The sequence below is a fragment of the Amblyomma maculatum genome, chromosome 3 (assembly GCF_055883805.1).
Source record: "Amblyomma maculatum isolate TAMU_Amacu chromosome 3, ASM5588380v1, whole genome shotgun sequence".
Taxonomy (NCBI): Eukaryota; Metazoa; Arthropoda; class Arachnida; order Ixodida; family Ixodidae; genus Amblyomma; species Amblyomma maculatum.
In genome coordinates, this window is record NC_139346.1 from 19,061,507 (window position 1) to 19,081,879 (window position 20,373).

Here is a 20,373-nt window from a genome sequence, read left to right on the forward strand (position 1 = left end):
GCAGAACTAAGTCTCAGTTTTAATATTGATGGCCTGCCATTATCTAAAAGCGCGAAAGGACAGTTTTGGACAATTCTTGGTCGCGTTACCAACTTAAAAGATGCGGCACCATTTGTTGTTAGTGTTTTTTTGGCGACAGTAAGCCACAAGACGCAAACGTGTTCATGCGGTGTTTCGTCAACGAAATGAAATTCCTTTTAACTGCCGGACTTCCTGTAAGTACAACTGCAGTTCAAGTTAGGCTGCATGCTATAATTTGTGACGCACCAGCCAAGGCATTTGTGTTGTACATAAGAAGTCATACAGGCTATTATAGCTGCACAAAGTGCACTGTCAGAGGCAAATATTCTGAAGGCAGAGTGTGTTTTCCTACACTGACAAGCCAGTTAAGAACCGATGAAAGCTTCCGCTGCAAATCACAACAAGAGCACCACACAGGGGAAAGTATTCTGGAGAATCTTCCACTAGACCTTGTAAAGGATGTACCTCTGGACTACATGCACCTGGTTTCCCTAGGTGTAATGCGTAAGCTCTTGCTTTTGTGGATGCGTGGGCCTAAGGGAATTAGGGTAGGACGCAAGGTGCTCATTGAAATGTCGGACAGGAACATTAAAATAGCAAAATATATTCCTTGTGATTTTAACCGAAAGCCACGAAGTATGTCAGATTTAGAGCGCTGGAAGGCAACCGAATTCCGATTCTTCTTGCTGTATGGAGGCCCTGTGGTGCTATCTTCAGTACTTCCTTCCCAGATGTATAGGAATTTCCTTTCCTTGCATGTTGCCATTAACATACTTTCAACAGATGGTGTCACAGCAAGTGAAGTGAATTATGCTGAAGGTCTCCTGAAGTTATTTGTGGAGAGTTTTGTTGAAATCTATGGTCAGGAGCATGCATCACACAATGTGCATGGTCTGTCTCATCTGGCACGGGATGTGGAGCACCTTGGTACATTAAATGAGTGGAGTGTGTTTCCATTCGAAAACTTCATGTCTAGCTTGAAAGCCATGGTGAGGAAACCGGAACATCCCCTTGAGCAGCTGTGTAATAGATTAGCTGAGAAAGGGACAGTACTCTGTGCTGGTAAGATGTCAACAAGATGCCCATTGTTTGCAATGGAACATGATTTCGGGCCACTAATTTTTTCGTGTCGAGCTCCACAATTCTTAAAAGCCACATTGCCCGGCAATGTCATTCTTGCAGTTGGCAAAAGAAACAGTTGCTGCTTGCTGGCAGACGGGTCGATAATTGTAGAAAACTTTGCACACTTCCCATCGGGTGCACCATGTGTCATTGGACGGAAGTTCTTGCAACGCAGGGATTTATATTCATCACCTTGTGCGTCATCGATACTGGGAATTTACATAGTATCGCAGCCTTCAAGCTTGATATGTTGGCCACTTGAGGATGTTTCCCAGAAATGTCTAAAAATTTTCTTCAAGCGTGACATAATCATCTTTCCACTTCTACATGCCACTGAAGCAGTTTAGCTGCCATTCCTGAAAAATATTCATGCCTATTCTCACTCCAGATACATAACTGCAATTCTTTTTATGTATTTGCAGTGCTTTTATTTCGCAACCTTTTAAGCTGATTGTTACTGTGCATGTATGCCCCATAAATGTAGCTCGTGCTTTTATTTGTGCCCGCAGTCCTATTGTGTAAAGTGCAGTGGTATTTTTGTTTGTGATTTGTATATAATTGTTTCCCATGAGTGGTATAAGTGTTATTTTACCCTTGTATTTTGTATATATGCTTGTGCATAAATCTGTTTTTCTTCCTTGAACAAGGTGGTCAATACATTGTTGTAAAATTTCCTGAAGAAGATGACTCTGTGGCCATTGTGCACAGAAGGCGGCTTTTAAATGGTTCATGCTTCTGGCCCCCTGAAATGAAGCACATTGAAAGCCTGCTGAAAGCTGGTGCTACACCAGGACCTGATTGGAAGGAACTGCCATGCACTACAGTCCAAGCATTCGGTAACAATCACTATATTTGCTTGTGGCTGCGTGTCCTCTAGATGTGTGCCAATCGAGTGTTATGAATAGACATGAGACAGCAGTAGCAACTAATTGCTAAGTGTCTAACTTGTTGTGGTAGGCTAAGCCAACAGGCACTAAAGTACACCTTTTTGCCAATTTCAGGACATTCATTTTCAATGTCATGAGCACAGAACAACCAGTTATTTTTAATAGCCTATATGTACAGCTGTGTTGAATTCTCTGAATCTGAAAAACAGCACCATTAAATCACAGCACTGTTGCAACACTACCCAGAAAAACCACATGTGGAGTTCTGTGGTGAGAGAGCAACTTCATTGGTCAAATACTGGAATGCAAGCACAACATGCAGGCTTTAATGCATATACTGCATAGAAATGTCATGGCACTGTTGTCAGAAAACAATGCATCCTTGTTATCATTAGCTTGGGAATGCTGAACATTGATGTAGCATGGACAACTTTCATCTGCGAAAGGGTAGCAGTATTTAACATTTTGTGCAAAAAATGCATTAGTGACAACTGCGTTTTGCACAAAATTTGATGACTGCCCTAATTGAGTGGCATCATTCTCCAACAGACAATTATCTATCTACCAGTCATTTTAAAGATTCAGTGCGATACTAATGGTGAATTCCACTCCCTACACTACTTTCCCCATGAAACGTGAACCTGCAATCCAGTTTGTCTGCTTTCTGTCAGTTCTTCCTGTGGTAAAACAGTTTTTCTTATTTGACACTTTCTGTTTATTGCACTTCGAGATAAGAATAAAACTTAAGGTTTGCATTATGGTTTACTTTGTGAAGGTACTCTTTCAAATCTGCAGATTAAGGCTAAAAGGTTGTAGAATTCACCCTAGGCATCCACAGCATTTCAGCAAAATATATTTTGAATAGAGGAATGCAAATACTTTTTCAGATACGTATGCTGAAGCGCGTCAGCGCCTTAGGAGAGCAGAAGAGACATCCGACCTTCAAAGTGACAGTGACCGTGGACGGGGAAAAAGAAAAAGAAAAACAAAAAGATTCCTTGAGTCTGATGATGAGGAGGAGGAGGAATATAGACAGCCTCCATCACCACCAATGCCTATGATCAAAAGTAATGACTCTTTTTTGCTCTTTTATTTCAGTGTTCAACTTGCTGCAAGGAAAGTGTTCATAGTTCATTTACTGAATGCACTTGCCCATTGATGTAGTGTTTGTACCATCGCATCTCCAAATAATTTGCCTAGCTTGTAGGAAACGATAGTTATTAATTTTATATGAATAACAATAAAACAGGTGGAAATGGTTCTCCAATTGCTCCATTCTGCTCTAAACTGCTTTTCCTGCTCCATCCTGCTCCAAAGCACAATATTGCTCCAAAACTGCTCCAAACGGGCTGCCAGTGTTTTACTATCAAATTAGATTAACAGGAAAATGATACGTATATGAACCTTGCATTGGGCTTAATACAAATAAAATTTTCTAAAACTAGGGAAGTACGGAGAATAATAAATATTTGTTCGCAAGTAAATCTAATATGAGCTACAAGCAATTGGAGGGAATTAACTGCGAAAAATGCATTGCTCATGTGACATAGCACCTATTCCTAACCTTTTGAATCTCTGATAGGGAAGTGAGAGCAGCAAGTGAAGCATAGTGCAAACTGTCAGGAGCCATTAGGAAACTTGTCCGGGTGAAAAAGCTACACAAGTTGTTCTAATGCTTTTGCTGCGAAAACAAGCAAGTGCTTCACCATTGAGCTCCTTTGTCAATGACAAGCATGCCAGGCCCACGTCAGACAAAAGCATGCTTGGAGCATTATGAGGTGGTGAATCGAAGATGTCAATCACTAGAAACCTTCTGAAGGGTATTGGAAAGCCACAGAGGGCCTGTTGCCAAGATTTTAAAAAAGCCCCAGCATTGCTTAAGCAAGAAATGAGGTATTGGCAGAAGGCAGTGAAGTAAAGAAGCTGAAGGATGAAAAGGCTATCCTTCTGTGCTGCCTGTCCTCCCTGAAGGCACTACTAATCAGTGCTTAAGAATTTATCAGCACAGGCGCGGGGTCAAAAAGGACATGCACAAGATCAAGTGGTGCAGCTTGAGCACAAGGAAGTGGTAGACTCCACATTTGAATCTATAAAGTCAAAATAGGCGAAAGCTGTAGGCCAAATATGGTGTTCAGTTATGAAGCTTATAAGCATTCCATTTGCTGCTAGTCTGTTCCGAATTGTTGCTTAGATCAGCTTGCATTATCTTAAACATCTTTACATGTTTCGGCTGTTTGTCTAGTCTCTGCCTTGTCCTTTCAGAGGCACTTGCACAGTCGGAAAAGCATTTAACATTGTGTAAAAAGGAATCATATTGGAGATTTTGTATCTCGGGAATATAAAATGGCAATTATCATTGGTATCGGGTCTGTAAATGTGCTCCAAAACTTATTTAATTGCTCCAAGGCTTCTCCGGAATGGCATTATTACTGCCCGCACAGTTGCTCCAAAATGCTCGAGCCTGCTCCTGCCCCTGATAAAAATGCTTTTTGTTTTTTGCATGGACATTGGCAGGGGAGTGCAAAAAGACACTTGCCCCCCCCCCCTTCTTCTCCTTATCCACTGAGATGCAATCCCTCCAAGACAAAATGCTGCCGATGCCTATGGTTGCTTGTACTTTGTCAGTGGGTTGCAATATTTTTTGTACCATATTTTACGTAGCATGCAATTGATAACAATTTTTATTTAACTTGTACAACATTTGATGGCAGTTTTTGAAGATATTGCATTGATCCGACGCATTCTTGACATCAAGAGATCTAATGCCGGCACAAATGTAAAAAAATTATTGAGGCCTAGTTAGTTGCCTTTAGTATCTTGAGCACACATGCGGGTAGTTAGGCGTCACTAATTGAAAAAGTATGAGAAGCTAGTATTGGTTGCTGCAGATAATTAAATCTACCATTCATACTTGCAGATAACCATTGTAGACTGTTGAGTTGGTAGGACATTTGAAAACTAGTATTTCAAAATGATGGGATAAAGAAGAGCCCAAATTATTTAAACACTACATCCAACTGTTTCTTGAGAGTTTTTTGTGTTATTGCTTTCCAGAGAGGTGCATTCTGATTGCTGATATCTAAATTTTGAATTTATACACCATTCGGTTCCGATTCCTCAGTCTTTTATTGCTTTCTCACTGGAAGTTTTTCTTTCTTAGGAGCAAGACAGAGGGTGCAAAAAAAGACAGCACAGCCGTATCGCTCACTGCTGTCTTCACAGCAGTCTGGACATAATGGTATGGGTTGAAAAATAGTTTCTTGCTAGCTCTGAGTTCTCTCTTCATATTATCAAACACTATCTTGAAGTGAAAAGCTTCACTACGAGAGCCGGAGCCGAGCATTGCGTATGCCGTATGCTGCGACCGAGTGAGGTCACAGCCAAAGCCAGCTGTGCAGCCCCCTCGCCATGTTCTGCCGGCATTGCCTAGCAACGCTTAAGAGGTGTGCGACTCCTCCTCATTAAAAAAAAATTAGCCTCCATTGGCCGAGCGCTTTACCGCTGTGCCACGCCCCGGGTTGTGAAACGCTCTTCATAATTCCGCTTGTCTACCGTGAGGATCATAGCAGGATTCCGCGAGTGACAGATACTGCGATTGGCGCGCAATTTGAAAGTACCAAATACTAAAATAGTTAAGTCACTCAATTGTCTAGCTACACCTGCCTTTATCAGCAATAATTGCAGATTTGCTGAATTTTCATGAGTACATGGCTGGATTGTCATAGCAAAAAAATAGAAATAATAGCTTTTGCTATTTTCAAGCAACTTAGATGTATTTGCAGCTTGATACCCGTATAGCTTAGCTCTTTGTTGCAATCCCTTGCTTCGAATTTTACCGTACGTGCAGGTGAAAGTGATGCTGATATGGACAGCAGGCAAGACATTCAACTACTTAGGAGCTCTGAGATGCGGGGCCCAGTCCTTGTAAGTATAGGTATAGGTACAGCAGAATATATAACTGTTCTGATTTCTTGGCAGGGTATGCGGCCGGTCCCTCCATGGGAGCAAAAAAAGGGCCTGAGAGTATCAGTGGATGGAGGGCACCATGTAAGTACTGTGTTTGTATTGGCATACTTGATGCTTCCTTAAATTTTTTGCTTTGTCTTATTGTAGGGTCAGAGTCACACAGCGGCCATTGGTTGGAATCTGGCACAAGGTATGCTCCGTCCATGCATACTTCAATGCCCGGTGGTCACTTCAGGCCAGGTAAGTTGTTGAGAATACCAATCTTGGTTTTATTACTGACATCTCAATAATGTGCAGCATCCAGGGTAGAGTCTGGTGGGAGACCACATACCTCAAGCCCTGGTTCTTCAGTTGGCAACACTTCAAGGCCTTCTGGTAAGTGCCGTTCAATTATTGTTTTTGTTCATTAGCCAGAACTTTTGTACAAATCTGGATCACTTTGCGTTCTTATGCTATCAGGTATGTTGAGTTAGCTGGCTGACCCTTACATGTGCGCATGTGGAAATTCTTCATACACTAAGCAAGAGTGTTTGACTAGCATCCCTTTTTATAGCAGTTAAACGTAGACGACATAATTGCAGACATATACAAGCAGGAATCATATGGTTACAAATTTTCTTATATGCACATACACTGTGTTGGCACTTAAGTCATTTTAATGTATTGTTCAGCATTTAGTTCTCATAGTTTTTGAAGCAAAGATGTGCACCAAAAGAGAAATTTTGGGCTTGAATAATGCATTGGATTGTACACAGTTTAATGCAGAAGCATTGGTTGTTTGGCTGGTTGGCATGTTATATTTGAAGAGTGGAACCAGAAGAAGCAGACATAATAAAGAACAAGAAAAACGATAGCACTGGACTTGCAACTAACCTTATTTTATTACGCGAGTTCTGTGGTAACAGGCATGTGAGGTAAAAATTACTTTTGAGCTCTCCACTCGGTGTCCCTCATAGTCCGAGTCACTTGGAGACACTAAACTCCATAAGTCAGCTAGTCACTCCAGTGGAGGGCTCCCTGCACAATGCCTACAGTAAAAGCTATCATCAAGCAGCTGCATATGCAAAAGCTTACCAAGCCTGAACTTCAGTGCCTTACACCTTAATCACAGATGGCTCACACGGCTCGTGTCTCAGTTCTTGACCTGTAATGCTAACAGCAGGTCTCAATTAACTGCATTTTACTGTGGGGAGGTACCACAATGTCAAGAAGTACAGCAGTGCAATCTACTTTCACATCCATGATCATTACACAGCAGGCGAAGAAGTCTCCTTGAGCCCAACCTGTTTGGCACAGTAGTTAGGGCGCTCGACTACTGTGCCCAAGGATGCAGGGTCGAATCCCGGCCTTGGCGGACGTTTTTTGTTGGAGGGGAAGAGCTAGGTGCCCATGGGTTGTTCGATGTCAGTGCACATTAAAGAACCCCGGGTGGTCGAAATTTCTGGTGCCCTCCACTCATGGCCTGCATCGCTTTGGGACATTAAACCCTATAAATCAAACCAACGAAATCTCTTCGACATAAACACAAATTGTTTTTAGATACTCTTATTGGGGTACATTGGCCAGTTTGACTGACACAGACTTTGCCCCATGTGGAGGGATTGCATACGTTACTCCATAAAATACTGTTTTTGATTGGCGGCAACGTGGGGGTCATTTTTTGTAGGCGGCGATGGCATGCAGCAGGTGCAGCAGCAGCAGATGTAGAAGCTTCACCTTCGATTTCAACTAAAAGGCAGCCTTCCAGCACGTTTGGCATTGAAGTGTTGCCACGGCTTTGCCCTAGCATCATATCATCTGATACTCCTGTATTGCGCTCGGCCGCTTCTCTCATGCTATCAAGCTGCGCTAGCTATGCCTGATGACGGCAGTGGCGCTCTGCTGATCAGCTTGCACCAGCTGCGGAGGTGTAGTGAGAACACTCAGCAGTGCCGTGCAGATGTCTTGGTGCGAACCTCTAGGACTTGTTTTTCATGCTTGCCGTTGCTGCTTGTGTGTATGTTTAGGTTTTAGGAGGCTGACATTGCAGCTCATTGGACACTGATCCCCCCCCCCCCTTCCTTCTCTCAAAGAAAGGATTTTTTGATTTTTCACCTCGCCGCGCTGGCAGGTGTGCCACTGCCATCATGCATAGCAAATACGAGTTGGGTGGCATGCCTGTTGTTGCACTTGTTTAGCATCTTTGTCTTATGAGAAACATGCACATACCCTGCATTGCTTAGTCATTGTGCTGCACATCACATAGAGACTAAATGAGAGCACAAAAGCACCCCAATTCACCCAGTGTGTCCCAGGAGTAGTGTTGTTATCTCATCTGTGGCAAAATTGGCATTGGTCAAACTGGCCTCTGTCAATGAAAGGATCAAAGAAAAGGAAGTGTCTACATCAAAGGGAAATCTGTGCTTCCTGTGTTATTGTCATGAATGTGGATAAAAAAATTGCACTCTAGAATTTTTTGTCACGCTGCCTGTGCCCAGTAAATACAGCCAGAACGAAAACTGCTCTTATCCTTTGAGGGTAAGAAACCTAGCATAATGTTGAGTCATCTACATTTATTATGGACAAGTAATTCAAATATGTCACTTCCAAAGCATTGCACATGAAAGTGCTTGATGATACATATTTTTCATGGTTATTTAAGGGGGCTGGTTTATGCGTGTGCCTGTTGCTAGGAGATTTATCTCATAAAATAACGCAGTTTTAACTCTATCTCCTGCATTTTCTGTTTATGCTGGTTTTGCCCCTAAATATAAGTAATATAATTTGTACCAATTTTCAGAGCTCGAGTAACAAAAAATCAGGCTGCTGCAGACAATCTTGATGCGTGTTGAGCATCAGGGGCAACAGCTGGATGCTATTACGCAGATGTTGACTAGGAACATACCTGCGAGCAGCAACATGACCAGGGATGTGTTACAACAACCATTCGACAACTTTGAGTCATTTGAGAAATTTGACTCCAGCTTATCAACTGATGAAAGCATGAAAACTAGGCTGGTATGGCATTCCGTTTCCTTTTGTCGCATTTACATACATGTTAGATATTGCAGAGTGAGTGTGAAAATAATCAGATTCCTTCATTACAGCTGCATCAGCTTGCTGGTCTAGGCGGAACGTCAGTAGGATCGGCTACAAGAAGGATGTTAGCCATGCTGGTCAGCCACAAAGTGGCAGTCAAATTCAGTTGGCTGGGCCAGAAAGGCAAAAGAAATTTTTCCACACTGAGCGTTGCCAACATAATTTGCAGTAAGACACTACTACCTTTTCAGATATATTAAAATTTTATGCAGCATGCTATGGGGCAAGTTGTAGTTAAAGCGCTAACCGCATGAGGCGACCATTCGCGGCAACACGCCATGCGACACTGTTGCGCGGTGGTCTGAGGGCCGCCAAAGCATTGTCGCTGTCGCTCAGGTTCTGGGTTTTTAGAAAATTTCACGTGTCGCCCAGAAGCAGCTCGCAAGGCAGCCAATCGCAGAAGGCGTTGGGGTGCTCAACCTCCGTTCTGACTTCTATTTTGCGAGCGAAGTTTGTTTTCCTAGTCCGCTTTGAGTGAAGAACCTGCAGACGCTCACTTTGTCTGATTCGTGCATATATGAGCGCATCGAGACAATTCAGTAAAAGCTTGGTGTGTAGTTAAAAGAAAAATTTCCAACGATTATGGTACTTCCTAATGCGAAATTTGAGCGCAGCTTATCAGCTGTTTCACCTTTTCGATAGATTGAAGCAAAGATTTCGAGCAAGACACGTATATACAATTACAGACGGAATTTTTTAGTTTTTCACACTTATTCCATCAAGAAACACTCCACTAACAGTTCTTGGCTATCATGAAAGAAGCTTGGTGGTCGGAGAAAAGAAGAGAACGATTGAGTTATCGGAAGGTTGCGGGAAGCAGCTCGTGGGCCCATAGGAACGTTGCGCAATGAAAAGATAGCAGCGACTGACTGATGCCGCTGACGCCGCTAGTGTAAGTGAAGCGAGTGAGGACGGGATGCACCATGATCCACTGAGAGCGAGCCTGTGTTTCGGCAACCGAAGAGCACCCTCGCCATCACGCAAGAAGAGGGGACGACTCCCTCGTCCTCTTTCTGCATGGCGGCAGCGGCACCAGTCAGTCGCTGCTAGTGCTGCTAGCGCTGCCTCCGGCAACCCCCCCCCCCCCCCTTTCCTTTCCTCGTGTTCTCCGGTTGCTGCGCGCTCTCCAGCCCCCATCGTTCGTCGTCGAGTGTACCCCCCCCCCTCTTCCTGCGTGGTTCAGGTTGCTGTAGCGCCGGCTCGAACTGGGGGATGAAAGGGGGCAGAGCTGGTTACCAGGCGGATGACGCCGACGCGAAACCCAGGAACGGGCGCCAAAGAGCTGCGCTCTAAAAAAAGGCTAGTGTGGCTAAATATTGTTGATTTTCAATAGGAGCAGAAGAAAGTCACTCCTTGCAATGGAAGTATGTATCGCAGTGTAGTAGCGCACCACTGCGCTGTGATTTTTTTTACGCAATGCATTACAAAAAATTTCATTAGTGTTTTATCGTACTTCATGCTGTTTAGTCTTAAAAATGGGATATAGCGTAACTTTACTGCCCCCTGACGGAGAGACGAGGCGGCGATAACAAAGCAATGCCGAAAACCTGGCTCTGTCGCCGAGTCTCATCGCTCCCGTGCGGTGTGCACCAGCGGCAATTACAGGCGGCGGTGTCGTGCGACGGGTCGCCAAGGATTGTCGCCTCATGCAGCTAGCGCTTAATTCAACTGAAATTTAATTCAGGCTTCTTCCCGTCTTTAGTTCTTAAGGCTAATTTGTGTCATTCAGAAAGAAATGGAATATAATTCTGCGAGACATGAATGTCAAGCATAGGCCTGCAGGTTTTCAAAATAAATAAAAATGTTAAATGGCTTTCTTGCCAAGGCTTTGCCAAAATGTTCAACTGAAAATTTTATATATATGCTCCACTTCGATTTAGCCAGTCAAGGACAACTGTAACAGCATGTTCGACATACCTTGCTTGCTTAATGCTTGTGTGTGGTCATCACTTGCGCACGTTTTTTAATTTTGTGCTATGTATACAATTGCAACTTGATATTCCAGGGGCAGTAAAGCAGAATTTTGCTGCAATAACGAAGAGTGACGTCGAGAGTATCATCAAAGTGTGGCTTCGCCACTCAGGTGAAAAACTTAAAAAGCTACAGTTGAAGACTGCGAATGTTCAGCGTGAGGGTGAGTTTTCACAAAAACAGTGCAAGAAATGCACAAGCATATGTGGTCTGGAACTGCAGTACTGGTTGTCAGGAGAGTGTGTGTGGCTAATTCAGCCCATATGGAAAGTTTAGTTTCATTACTTTCGAGGGCAAAAATTTTGGCCATTTATATGCTCAGGAGCATGGGTAATTGCAATTTAAATGTATTGCAAAGTCTACCAGGCTTTCATAAATGCCTACTTTTAACTTTGATGTTAACATTGTTGCATGGAAATTATTGACTGTAAATACTGAACATGCCTTCAAGTTTGGTGTATAGCTAGTCTTGCAGGGTATCAGATGTTTCGATATGTACCATTACATATTAAGTAACCTGTGTTGTAGTCATGGTAGAGGAACTTTTTTAGGAGCTGTAGATTTAGGCAAATGCAGCTGATTAACAGTGCGCATTGCTTTTTGTGCAGAATTTAGGGCTGATTCTTCTAGCCTCTAACTCATTCTACTTATTCTTCTAGCCTCCACCATGCTGTCGGACTATTCCGAGTAGGTTCTCCCCAAGGCAGCAAGACATGCGAAGAGATGTAAATTTGAAAACATAGATGTCATTAATAAAATGTCAACACATTGGACTTCAACATTCTGTGTAACCGCGTTGCTTTTTTTTTGTCTTAGTTTTGTCATCATCTGTGCAAATGCCGATGGTCATAAATGGTGAGATTTACTCAACACATCATCACAGGCAAGCTTAGCTTTACTAAACCTAAAGCATGCCATCTTGCGTATCATCAGGCAGGCCTATGCAGCTTATCCCCAAAATGGACTGGAAACTTCCTTGGTTGTCTCCGATGGCATTCTCAGTGCATGCTGAGGCTGGCTAACAGGACATCTCTGAAAGCTTTTTGAGGATCATTTCAGTGCATCCCGAGACAACCCCTCAAATGCACTGGAAACATCATTTGTTGTCATTTTGAGGAGATCCTCGGGGCGTGCTGAGGCCGGACAACAGGACCTGTTTGTGATCTTTCAAGGATCATTATAGTACATCCTGAGGACAACATAATGTCCTCAAAATGGCATCCTCAGGACATCCTGAAAATGTACCTGCGTTGTCTGGGTTACCACCCTCAGACGAATGGTCTTACTGAGCGACTCAATAAGACCATCGCCGATATGCTTTCTATGTACGTCGACGAAGACCATAAGAACTGGGACCAGATACTACCGTATGGAACATTTGCGTATAACACCGCAGTCCAGGAAACGACCCGCTTCACACCGTTTCGCTTGGTGTACGGTCGCGAGGCTGTCACCATGCTGGACGTAATGCTACAGCCAGATGTTGTCCACTCATCGATTGCCTGTGCCGACCAATTCGTGAAGCATGCCGAGGCCGCTCGGCAGCTGGCTAGACTGAGAGTCCGGACTAAGCAAGTTAAAGATGCTCGACGTTATAACCTTCGTCACAGGGACGTAATTTACAACCCTGGCGATCAGGTTTGGGTGTGGACACCTGTTCGCCAGCGGGGCACTCCAAGAAGCTTCTGCGTCGCTACTTCGGCCCGTACTAAGTACAACGCAAACTCAGCGACGTCACCTACGAAGTGATCCCGCATGGAACTGTTCGCTCGCCCCGACGGCAAGCACAATCGGAAGTTGTACACGTCGCCAGGATGAAGCCCTTCTACTCCCACTAGGTCAAGCTGCATGTTTTGTTTTGCTTCCGTTAACTGTTTTATGTGAACGCGGCATCCTCGCCGACTACCGCTATCCTCGACCTCACCACTCGGCATCGGGACGATGCCTTTTCCACCGGGGGGGGGGGGGGGAGCAATGCCGCAATGTTATCTTACTGGCGCCGCCATGTGGCGAGCTCGGGAGCCTGGCACGCGCTCGTCTTCTTCGCTCTCGGTGCTCGCCGACAGTCGGTTCCGTGCGTTATCTTGCCGGTGCTCTTACTTAATTGTGAGTAAACCTGCTGAACCAGTTTCACTGGCTTCTGTGGCAATATGCAGCTGTCCTCAGTAGGGTGCCAACACTAGTCTACGACATGAATACCGCGACTCAAGCAGTGCAGCAGTCTTGTCTTCCCCGTGTGCCTGCTCGACCAGCCTATCAGCCGCCACGGTAATGTGATGTGTGGCGTGCACCGGACCGACGGCCACTCTGCTACCACTGTGGTGGGGCTGGACATCTTTACAGGGCCTGCCCGTACCGCCGAGTTGGTCTGCGTGGTTTCTCGCCCAACGACCCTTGCCCACGGAACGGTGAACGACCACTCGAAATAGAAGCTCATCTGTCGGCCCGTCAGAGGCCTGTGACACGATGGCCGCTATGACTCTAGATCGTCATCTCCGCTGCGGTACCGTTCCCCAAGTCTTCACCGAGACGTCAGCTATCCTGAGCGCCGTTTTCCCAGTCCACGCCGGGAAAACTAATTCCAGCGGTCTCCGGAGGCAAGGCCGCTGCTGTCGGGAAAAGTGAAGATCCTCCGCCTTTGATACACCGATACGGTGATTTTTCACAGAGGCAGGGTAGCGAAAGCATCCGACGCGCTACTTCTGATTTGTGTGTGACAATTGACGGAACAGACATGGTCTCTTTAATTGATACTGGTGCAGATTATTCAGTGATGAGCCACGCCCTCGCCCAGAAATTGAGCAAAGTTTTGACGCCGTGGTTGGGCCCTAGCATTCGCATGGCTGGGGGTCACCTCATTAGCCCGGCCGGAAGGTGCACAGCCCGAATCGGCATCCGCGGTTTCGTCTACATCTGCGAATTTGTCGTCTTGCGCAAGTGTTCGAGAGAGACTTGATCCTGGGCCTTGACTTTCTGCAGGCAAACGGTGCTGTGATCGACCTGCACGAGGCGCGAGTCACATTTTGGACGAAGCAAGCCCTGGCGCACAGTGACACAGAAGGCCCAGGAGTCAACGCTCTGCGTATTGTTGAAGACGTAATGCTGTCACCACAGTCCAGTTTGCTGGCGTTAGTGAGGAAAGACTCGTTTCATGACTACGAAGGTATTGCGGAAAGTCACTTTTCACTGTTGCTCGAGAAGGAAGTAGATATCGCTCGCGGTCTTATCGAACTGAATGATGGCTGTGCGACAGTTTTGCTGACGAATTTCACCAATGAAATTCAACACCTCGCCAAGGTAACGGCCGTCGCCTTCCTCGACGACGTGGATGGGTTGCCGAATTTATGCCCCGTGGAGATGAATCTTCTTGACAATGCCGCACCACGTAATGCCCTTCAGGAGGTTAAAATCAACCCGGGGTTGTCACCTCATCAGAAGAACCTACTGTCGTCGCTGCTACTTGATTTTAAAGATTGCTTCGCGATGAGCTCCAAGATCGGACATACGCCGGTAGCCAAGCATCGCATCATGACTGATGCGGCTGCGCCACCAGTCTGTCAGCGTCCATACCGTGTTTCGCCTAAAGAGCGGAAGGCTATTAGAACGCAAGTCGATGAAATGCTTGCAGACGATATTATACAGCCGTCAACAAGTCCGTGTGCGTCGCCGGTCGTCCTGGTGAAAAAGAAGGACAACACGTTACGATTCTGCGTTGATTAAAGGAAACTGAATCAGGTTACTAAAAAGGACGTGTACCCACTACCCAGGATCGATGATGCGCTTGACCGACTCCGAGACGACAGTTTCTTCTCTTTCTTAGATCTGAAAAGTGGATGTTGGCAGATCGAGATGGACGAGCGAGACCGCGAGAAAATGGCTTTCGTGACACCTGACAGTATGTACGAATGTAAGGTGCTCCCGTTTGGACTTTTCTCCGCTTCGGCCACGTTTCAACGCATGATGGACACTGTTTTAGCTGGTCTGAAGTGGCAGTCATGTCTTCTGTACCTTCACGACATGGTCATCTTTTCGTCTAGCTTCGAACAACACTTGCAGCGATTGCGCATTGTCCTTCAAGCTCTCCAATCTGCACAACTATCAAACCAGAGAAATGTCATTTCGCCATCGAGGAGCTCCGTTTCTTAGAACATGCTGTCAGCGCACAAGGTGTTCTTCCAGACCCCGACAAGACTTCCGCTGTCTCCAGTTTCCCACGCCCAACCGGCAAGAAGGAACTCCAAGCCTTCGAGGAACTCCACCGCCGCCTTCAAAGTCCACTAGTACTAGCTCATTTCGACGAGAATGCAGAGACGGATGTCCACACTGACGCTAGCAATGTCGGCCTCAGAGCGATTCTCATAAAGTGGCAGGACGGCGCAGAACGAGTAATTGCCTACGCTAGCCGCACATTTTCTCGATCGGAACGGAGCTACTTGACGACAGAAAAAGTGTCTTGCCGTCATCCGGGCTCTGAGTAAGTTCCGATCATACATATACGGACGACCATTTCGTGTTGTCAGCGACCATCACTCGCTATGCTGGCTAGCCAGCATTAAAGACCTTTCTGGCCGGTTGGCCAGATGCAGCCTCATGTTGCAGGAGTACAATGTGACAGTCGTCTATAAATCGGGTCGGCAGCACCAAGACGCGGACTGTTTATCACGAGCGCCCGTGGAACACGCTACTCAAGACATCACCGAAAATTGCCCTATTCTTTGTGCTATCAGCGTCTCCGCTATGGCGCAGCTGCAACGTACTGGCCCTGAGTGGGTGCCACTCATTAAGTATCTGCAGGGTTCTAATGCTAGTGCACCTCATGTGTGTCGTCATGGACTACAGTCTTTCATTCTGCGGTGTAGAGCACTATATACAAGCGCAACTTTGACGGCAACAAGGAGACGTTTCTGCTTGTTGTGTCATCCCAGTTACGCTCCGAAATCTTGAGCGCTTGTCATGATGAATCATCCGCCGGCCACTTGGGGGTCAGTCGCACACTGGCAAAGATTCGGCTTAAGTATTCCTGGTCCAGTTTACCAGCATCAGTGCGTAAGTACGCAACAACATGCCGCGATTTCCAACGGCGCAAATCTCTTCCTCTGAAACGAGCCGGCTTTCTGCAGCCTATAACACCCCCAAAGACCCCTTTTTAGCAAATTGGCATAGACCTCCTCGGCCCTTTTCCGAAGTCGTCCACAGGAAAACGGTGGATTGTGCTCGCGACAGATTATTTGAAACGGTATGCTGAGACCACGTCACTTGCAAACGGTACTGCTGCTGAAGTCGCCGAATTCTTTGTCCACAACATCGTCCTGCGTCATGGCGCTCCTGCAGGTATCATTACTGACCGTGGAGCTGCATTTACGGCCCGCTTCACTCTCATGCTCACGCATACCAGCCATAGACATACAACGGCCTACCACCCACAGGCAAATGGCTTAGCGGAACGCCTCAACAGGACCTTGACTGACATGATTTCCATGTATGTTGGTATCGAGCACAAAACATGGGACCGAATTCTTCCATACGCAACATTCGCGTATAATAGGGCACAGCAAGAAACAACCCGGTTCACTCGTATGATTTAGTCTTCGGTCGACAGGTTACCACCCCCCTGGATGCTATGCTACCCGTGGAGTAAGAGCGAACTTGACGTCCACTTATGTTAAGCGCGCGGAAGAATCGCGGCAACTGGCCAGACACCGCATTCACCGTCAGTAGCAGATCGATGCTGACCGCTACAACCTTGGACGCCGCTACGTTGCTTACAACCCGGGTGACTATGCGTGGGTTTGGACGCCCATTAGTCGCGAAACGTTACTACGCCGCTACTTCGGCCCTTACCTTGTTGTCCGCCGCCTCAGCGACGTAACATATGACGTTGCACCAGCCACACCAGCTCGTTCATCGCAGAACAGCAAGCGCAGCGACGTTGTGCATGGGGTGTGAATGAAGCCATATTACGAGCGCCCCCCGACTGACTTTCAGGCTTCATGTAGTCTATCCGTGATGTCAGACTGTGGTGTAACTCTTGAACGCTTTTCCTCCCTCGCTCTTCTGTCTGATGGTAACACCGCATCGGGGCGATGCTCCAGAGGAGGGAGCAGTGACACGTGCATTAGAGGTGAAGAAGGAGCGCAATCGGCAGAAGCAGAGGACGTTGAAGTGCCGGCCGTTCCTGTTGCCCGCGTTCCTGGTTCAGCTCTCTCGGTGTCCTCGTTCAGCGGTTATAGTAATCCTTTAGTATAACAACCGTTGCAATATGCCCCACAGTTAAAACAGATGGTAGGTCTTTCTAGTGTGGGGCGGACTCGGAAGCGGATGCCATAAATGTGGACATACTCGGAAGGAGAGGCTGCGGCGAAGCGCATGATTACGGATCTCCGCTGCTTCCGTATGGACAGAACCTCAACGCTAGATTCCATCTGGTCCGCCACATCCGCTCCCGTGATCTCGCACGAGGCCATAATGGACCCCACGCAGCCCAGGTTGGGAACGGCCTCGAAGGCACACACCGGAGTGGATCCTAGGTAGGTGAGGGAGAGTAGCGGGCAGGGAAGGAAGGTCCTGGATGTGATGTCGGCTGACATTATATTCTTCTGCCTGTTTACTCTCACCTCCATGACTCCGGGCTGGGAATATAGGAAGCCAGAGTAGTCCTCCTTCACTGCGCTCCTGAAGGACAGCTGGGGGCGCTGGGCGAAAGAGGACAGTGGCTGCTCTAGTAGCAGCTGGTGGGAGTTGGAGGCGATGGGCCTTGCGGATTACTTGTACCCAGCCGGTGGCGACAGAGGCGGAAGGTGACAAATGCGCTACGTATGCCTGCGAGCTGGCAATGAGGGGAGCTGAGGCACCTTCAGATGGGGGAGCCACCATTGATGCAGTGGAAGGAGCTGCTGTGGATGGAGATAGCTGTGGGGTATTGAATATGGATCGAGTATCAACTGTCGTCGAGCTTGAGGAGGCTGCCGCTGGAATGAGAGATCCTGGAAGAGCTGGGCTCTTAACTTGGAGGGGGGAGGCTATTTGAACGGGACTGCCTGCGTTGCCAGGAAACCTAGGAGTCATAGGCGGCATAGTCTCAAGTAAGGCTGGAAACTTAGTGTGGTCAGAGGTGTAAGGTTGTTTTTGGTCCTGTGAGTCAGCTGTAGTCGCGTGTGGAATTATATTGGAGATGCGTTTTGGATTTTTTGGGTGACGAGGGAGGTTTGGAGGAGGAGGGAGGGGTCTTCGAGTCCTTGAGGAAATGGGCGCGGCTTCGTGTAACTGGCGGTGAGGGGTCCGAGAGAGGGGAAGCGCCAAGTTTGCTAGGAGGAAGATTTTCAGATGGATCTGGTGGGGGAGGCATGAGAGGGGAGCCGATAGCGAGAGCCCGCAGGACAAGGAGTTGGCAAGGGGGCTCATCTGCTTGGAGATGGATGACGTAGCGAGAAGGACGCTCTTATTGGTATGCGGTCCGGGGGAAGGGGGCATGAGTAAGGAATCAGGCTGAGTTAGATGGACGAGATGAAGGGGGAAATGCGTATGGTCCTCCATAAGCTGCCTTGATGATGCGAAGGCCTGCCATATTCTTGCGGAGCAAATAGTCGACTCTATGCACAAGATTATGCATTGCGGAAAAAGTATCCGTGCCGATACTCACGCTTCGACAACGATCGGGATCTAGTGACAGGCGACGGCTGCGGTGCAATAAATCCAATGGGTAATCCATATCATCGGAGATAATATCCATGGCGGAGAAGAGCTTATCTGTTTGGTGCGGCGCACATGATGAGAGGGGTAATCCGGAAGAGTTGAACTGAAAACCACAACACTGCGCCACTTGGAGCGACTGGAGATGAGAGGGAAGTAGATCGCTCGAAAGTCCAGGCTGTTCCAGGAGATGCAGCTGGGTGTTGTGGAGGCGACGCGAGATGCACCGACGATGGCGAAGGCAATCCCAGCAGTAAAGAGACTGGGTGGAGCGGTGGTACCGAGTGGCGCAAAGAGCGGAGGAGTAAGAAGAAACGATGAGAGAGTGCTAGGTGGATGGGTGAAATAGGGTAGAGAGGAGAAGCTGCGATGGAAGAAGCTCGGAGGCTAAGGATAGGACTACGCGAAGAGTAGGAGAATGACACGAAGACGAACTCCGAGGCGCGTCCGCGGCCGCGGAGCGCGGAGAGGCGACTGACGAGAAAAAGGGGTGCTACCTGGCGGCGCGCGGACCTTTGGGAGGCGCAGGGCAGCGGCCGAATCGGAGAGCACGGAGAGGAGAGGAGTCGGAGCGGCGATGGAAGCGGGGACGAGGCCGGTGGCGACGGATGGTGCGTGCAGAGACAGCAGCCAATGCATGCGGCGACGCGATCGAGGGGAGACGCGAACCTCTCTCCTCGGTGGCGTGGGCGAAAAACCAGTGACTGATGCGAGGGGAGAGATGCCGAAGTTGAGGACGCGCGAGCTACACACGACTCCTCGTTCTGTAGTAAAGCGTTGCCCGCATTGAGCGTTTTTTGCCCGCGAGCACGCGTCGCACGCCCGACGCCCGCGCCGGCGTCGACGATTTCACTCCCGCATGGTCAGCAGCCGAGCGGCGTTTTTTTGCCGCCCAGTTGCGCGACGCACGCGCCCCCATCCGGCCGTGTGTCGAGGCTGCGCACATCTTGTTTTCCCTGTCGCCGCGAGCTTCAAGCTGTGGTTTCCTCTTTTTTCTGGGTCAGGTGTGTCAAGAAAACAGGCACAGGCATCACTTCCAACAACTGTGGATCTGAATGCAGAAGCCATAGCACAAGGGAGGTATCTGAGGTCCGCTGGCAAGGCTAGCAGCTCATAAATACCCTCCGAGCTCAGTTTAAACACTCGTGGCCCCAGCGGACGGCCCACTTTCCTCAAACTCTAACTTATAAACCTAAAAAAAGGAAATCACGGTCCCCGATGCCCGGACCTTGCTGTCGTCGCCTCATGCGCGGAGCTACTCCGAAAGACTACATTGCTGCTCGGCCGTTTGTTTCGGCCGAGAAACCCGAAACCCTCGGCGCCGTCGGAGCGCCAAACCCCCGTCGTTCTTTCCGCTCTCGCGAGCGAGTCTCTCTCGGCCAGCGTGAGCGTAGCTCCGACCGGAATCACGTGACGGCTGCTCCGGCTCTCATTGGCCCTCTGCCGCTGCCGACATCCGGTGTCGGCGCGTCGTCGGCTTTTTTTCTGTTCAGCCAGGTCCCGACGATTTGGCAAAATCGTCCTCTCCGGCGGCAAGAAAACGCTCCGCTGCCGTCGACGCCGGTGAAACTCCCGGAAAAAACGCTCCATGCGGGCCACGCTTAACACACTCTTGTGAAACGCTGCCCAGTGACGACCG

The 20,373-nt window shown here is 47.8% G+C and overlaps 2 protein-coding genes across 2 annotated transcripts; both read left to right on the forward strand.

The window, feature by feature from the left end:
- The first annotated feature begins 482 nt into the window (after window positions 1-482).
- Window positions 483-3,160, forward strand: LOC146194296 (uncharacterized). Its single transcript, XM_084596522.1, has 2 exons — window positions 483-1,338; window positions 3,129-3,160. Exons 1-2 carry the CDS (start codon window positions 498-500, stop codon window positions 3,158-3,160), a joined length of 873 nt encoding a protein of 290 aa, XP_084452648.1. The 5' UTR covers window positions 483-497.
- Window positions 3,161-8,789: 5,629 nt separating this feature from the next.
- On the forward strand, window positions 8,790-11,811 carry LOC146194297 (uncharacterized; the record flags this gene model as incomplete). The annotated part of the gene is made up of 4 exons (XM_084596523.1): window positions 8,790-8,993; window positions 9,083-9,242; window positions 11,080-11,208; window positions 11,705-11,811. Coding segments are annotated over 4 exons (525 nt in total), but the record flags the coding sequence as incomplete, so codon positions are not given.
- Window positions 11,812-20,373: the final 8,562 nt, after the last annotated feature.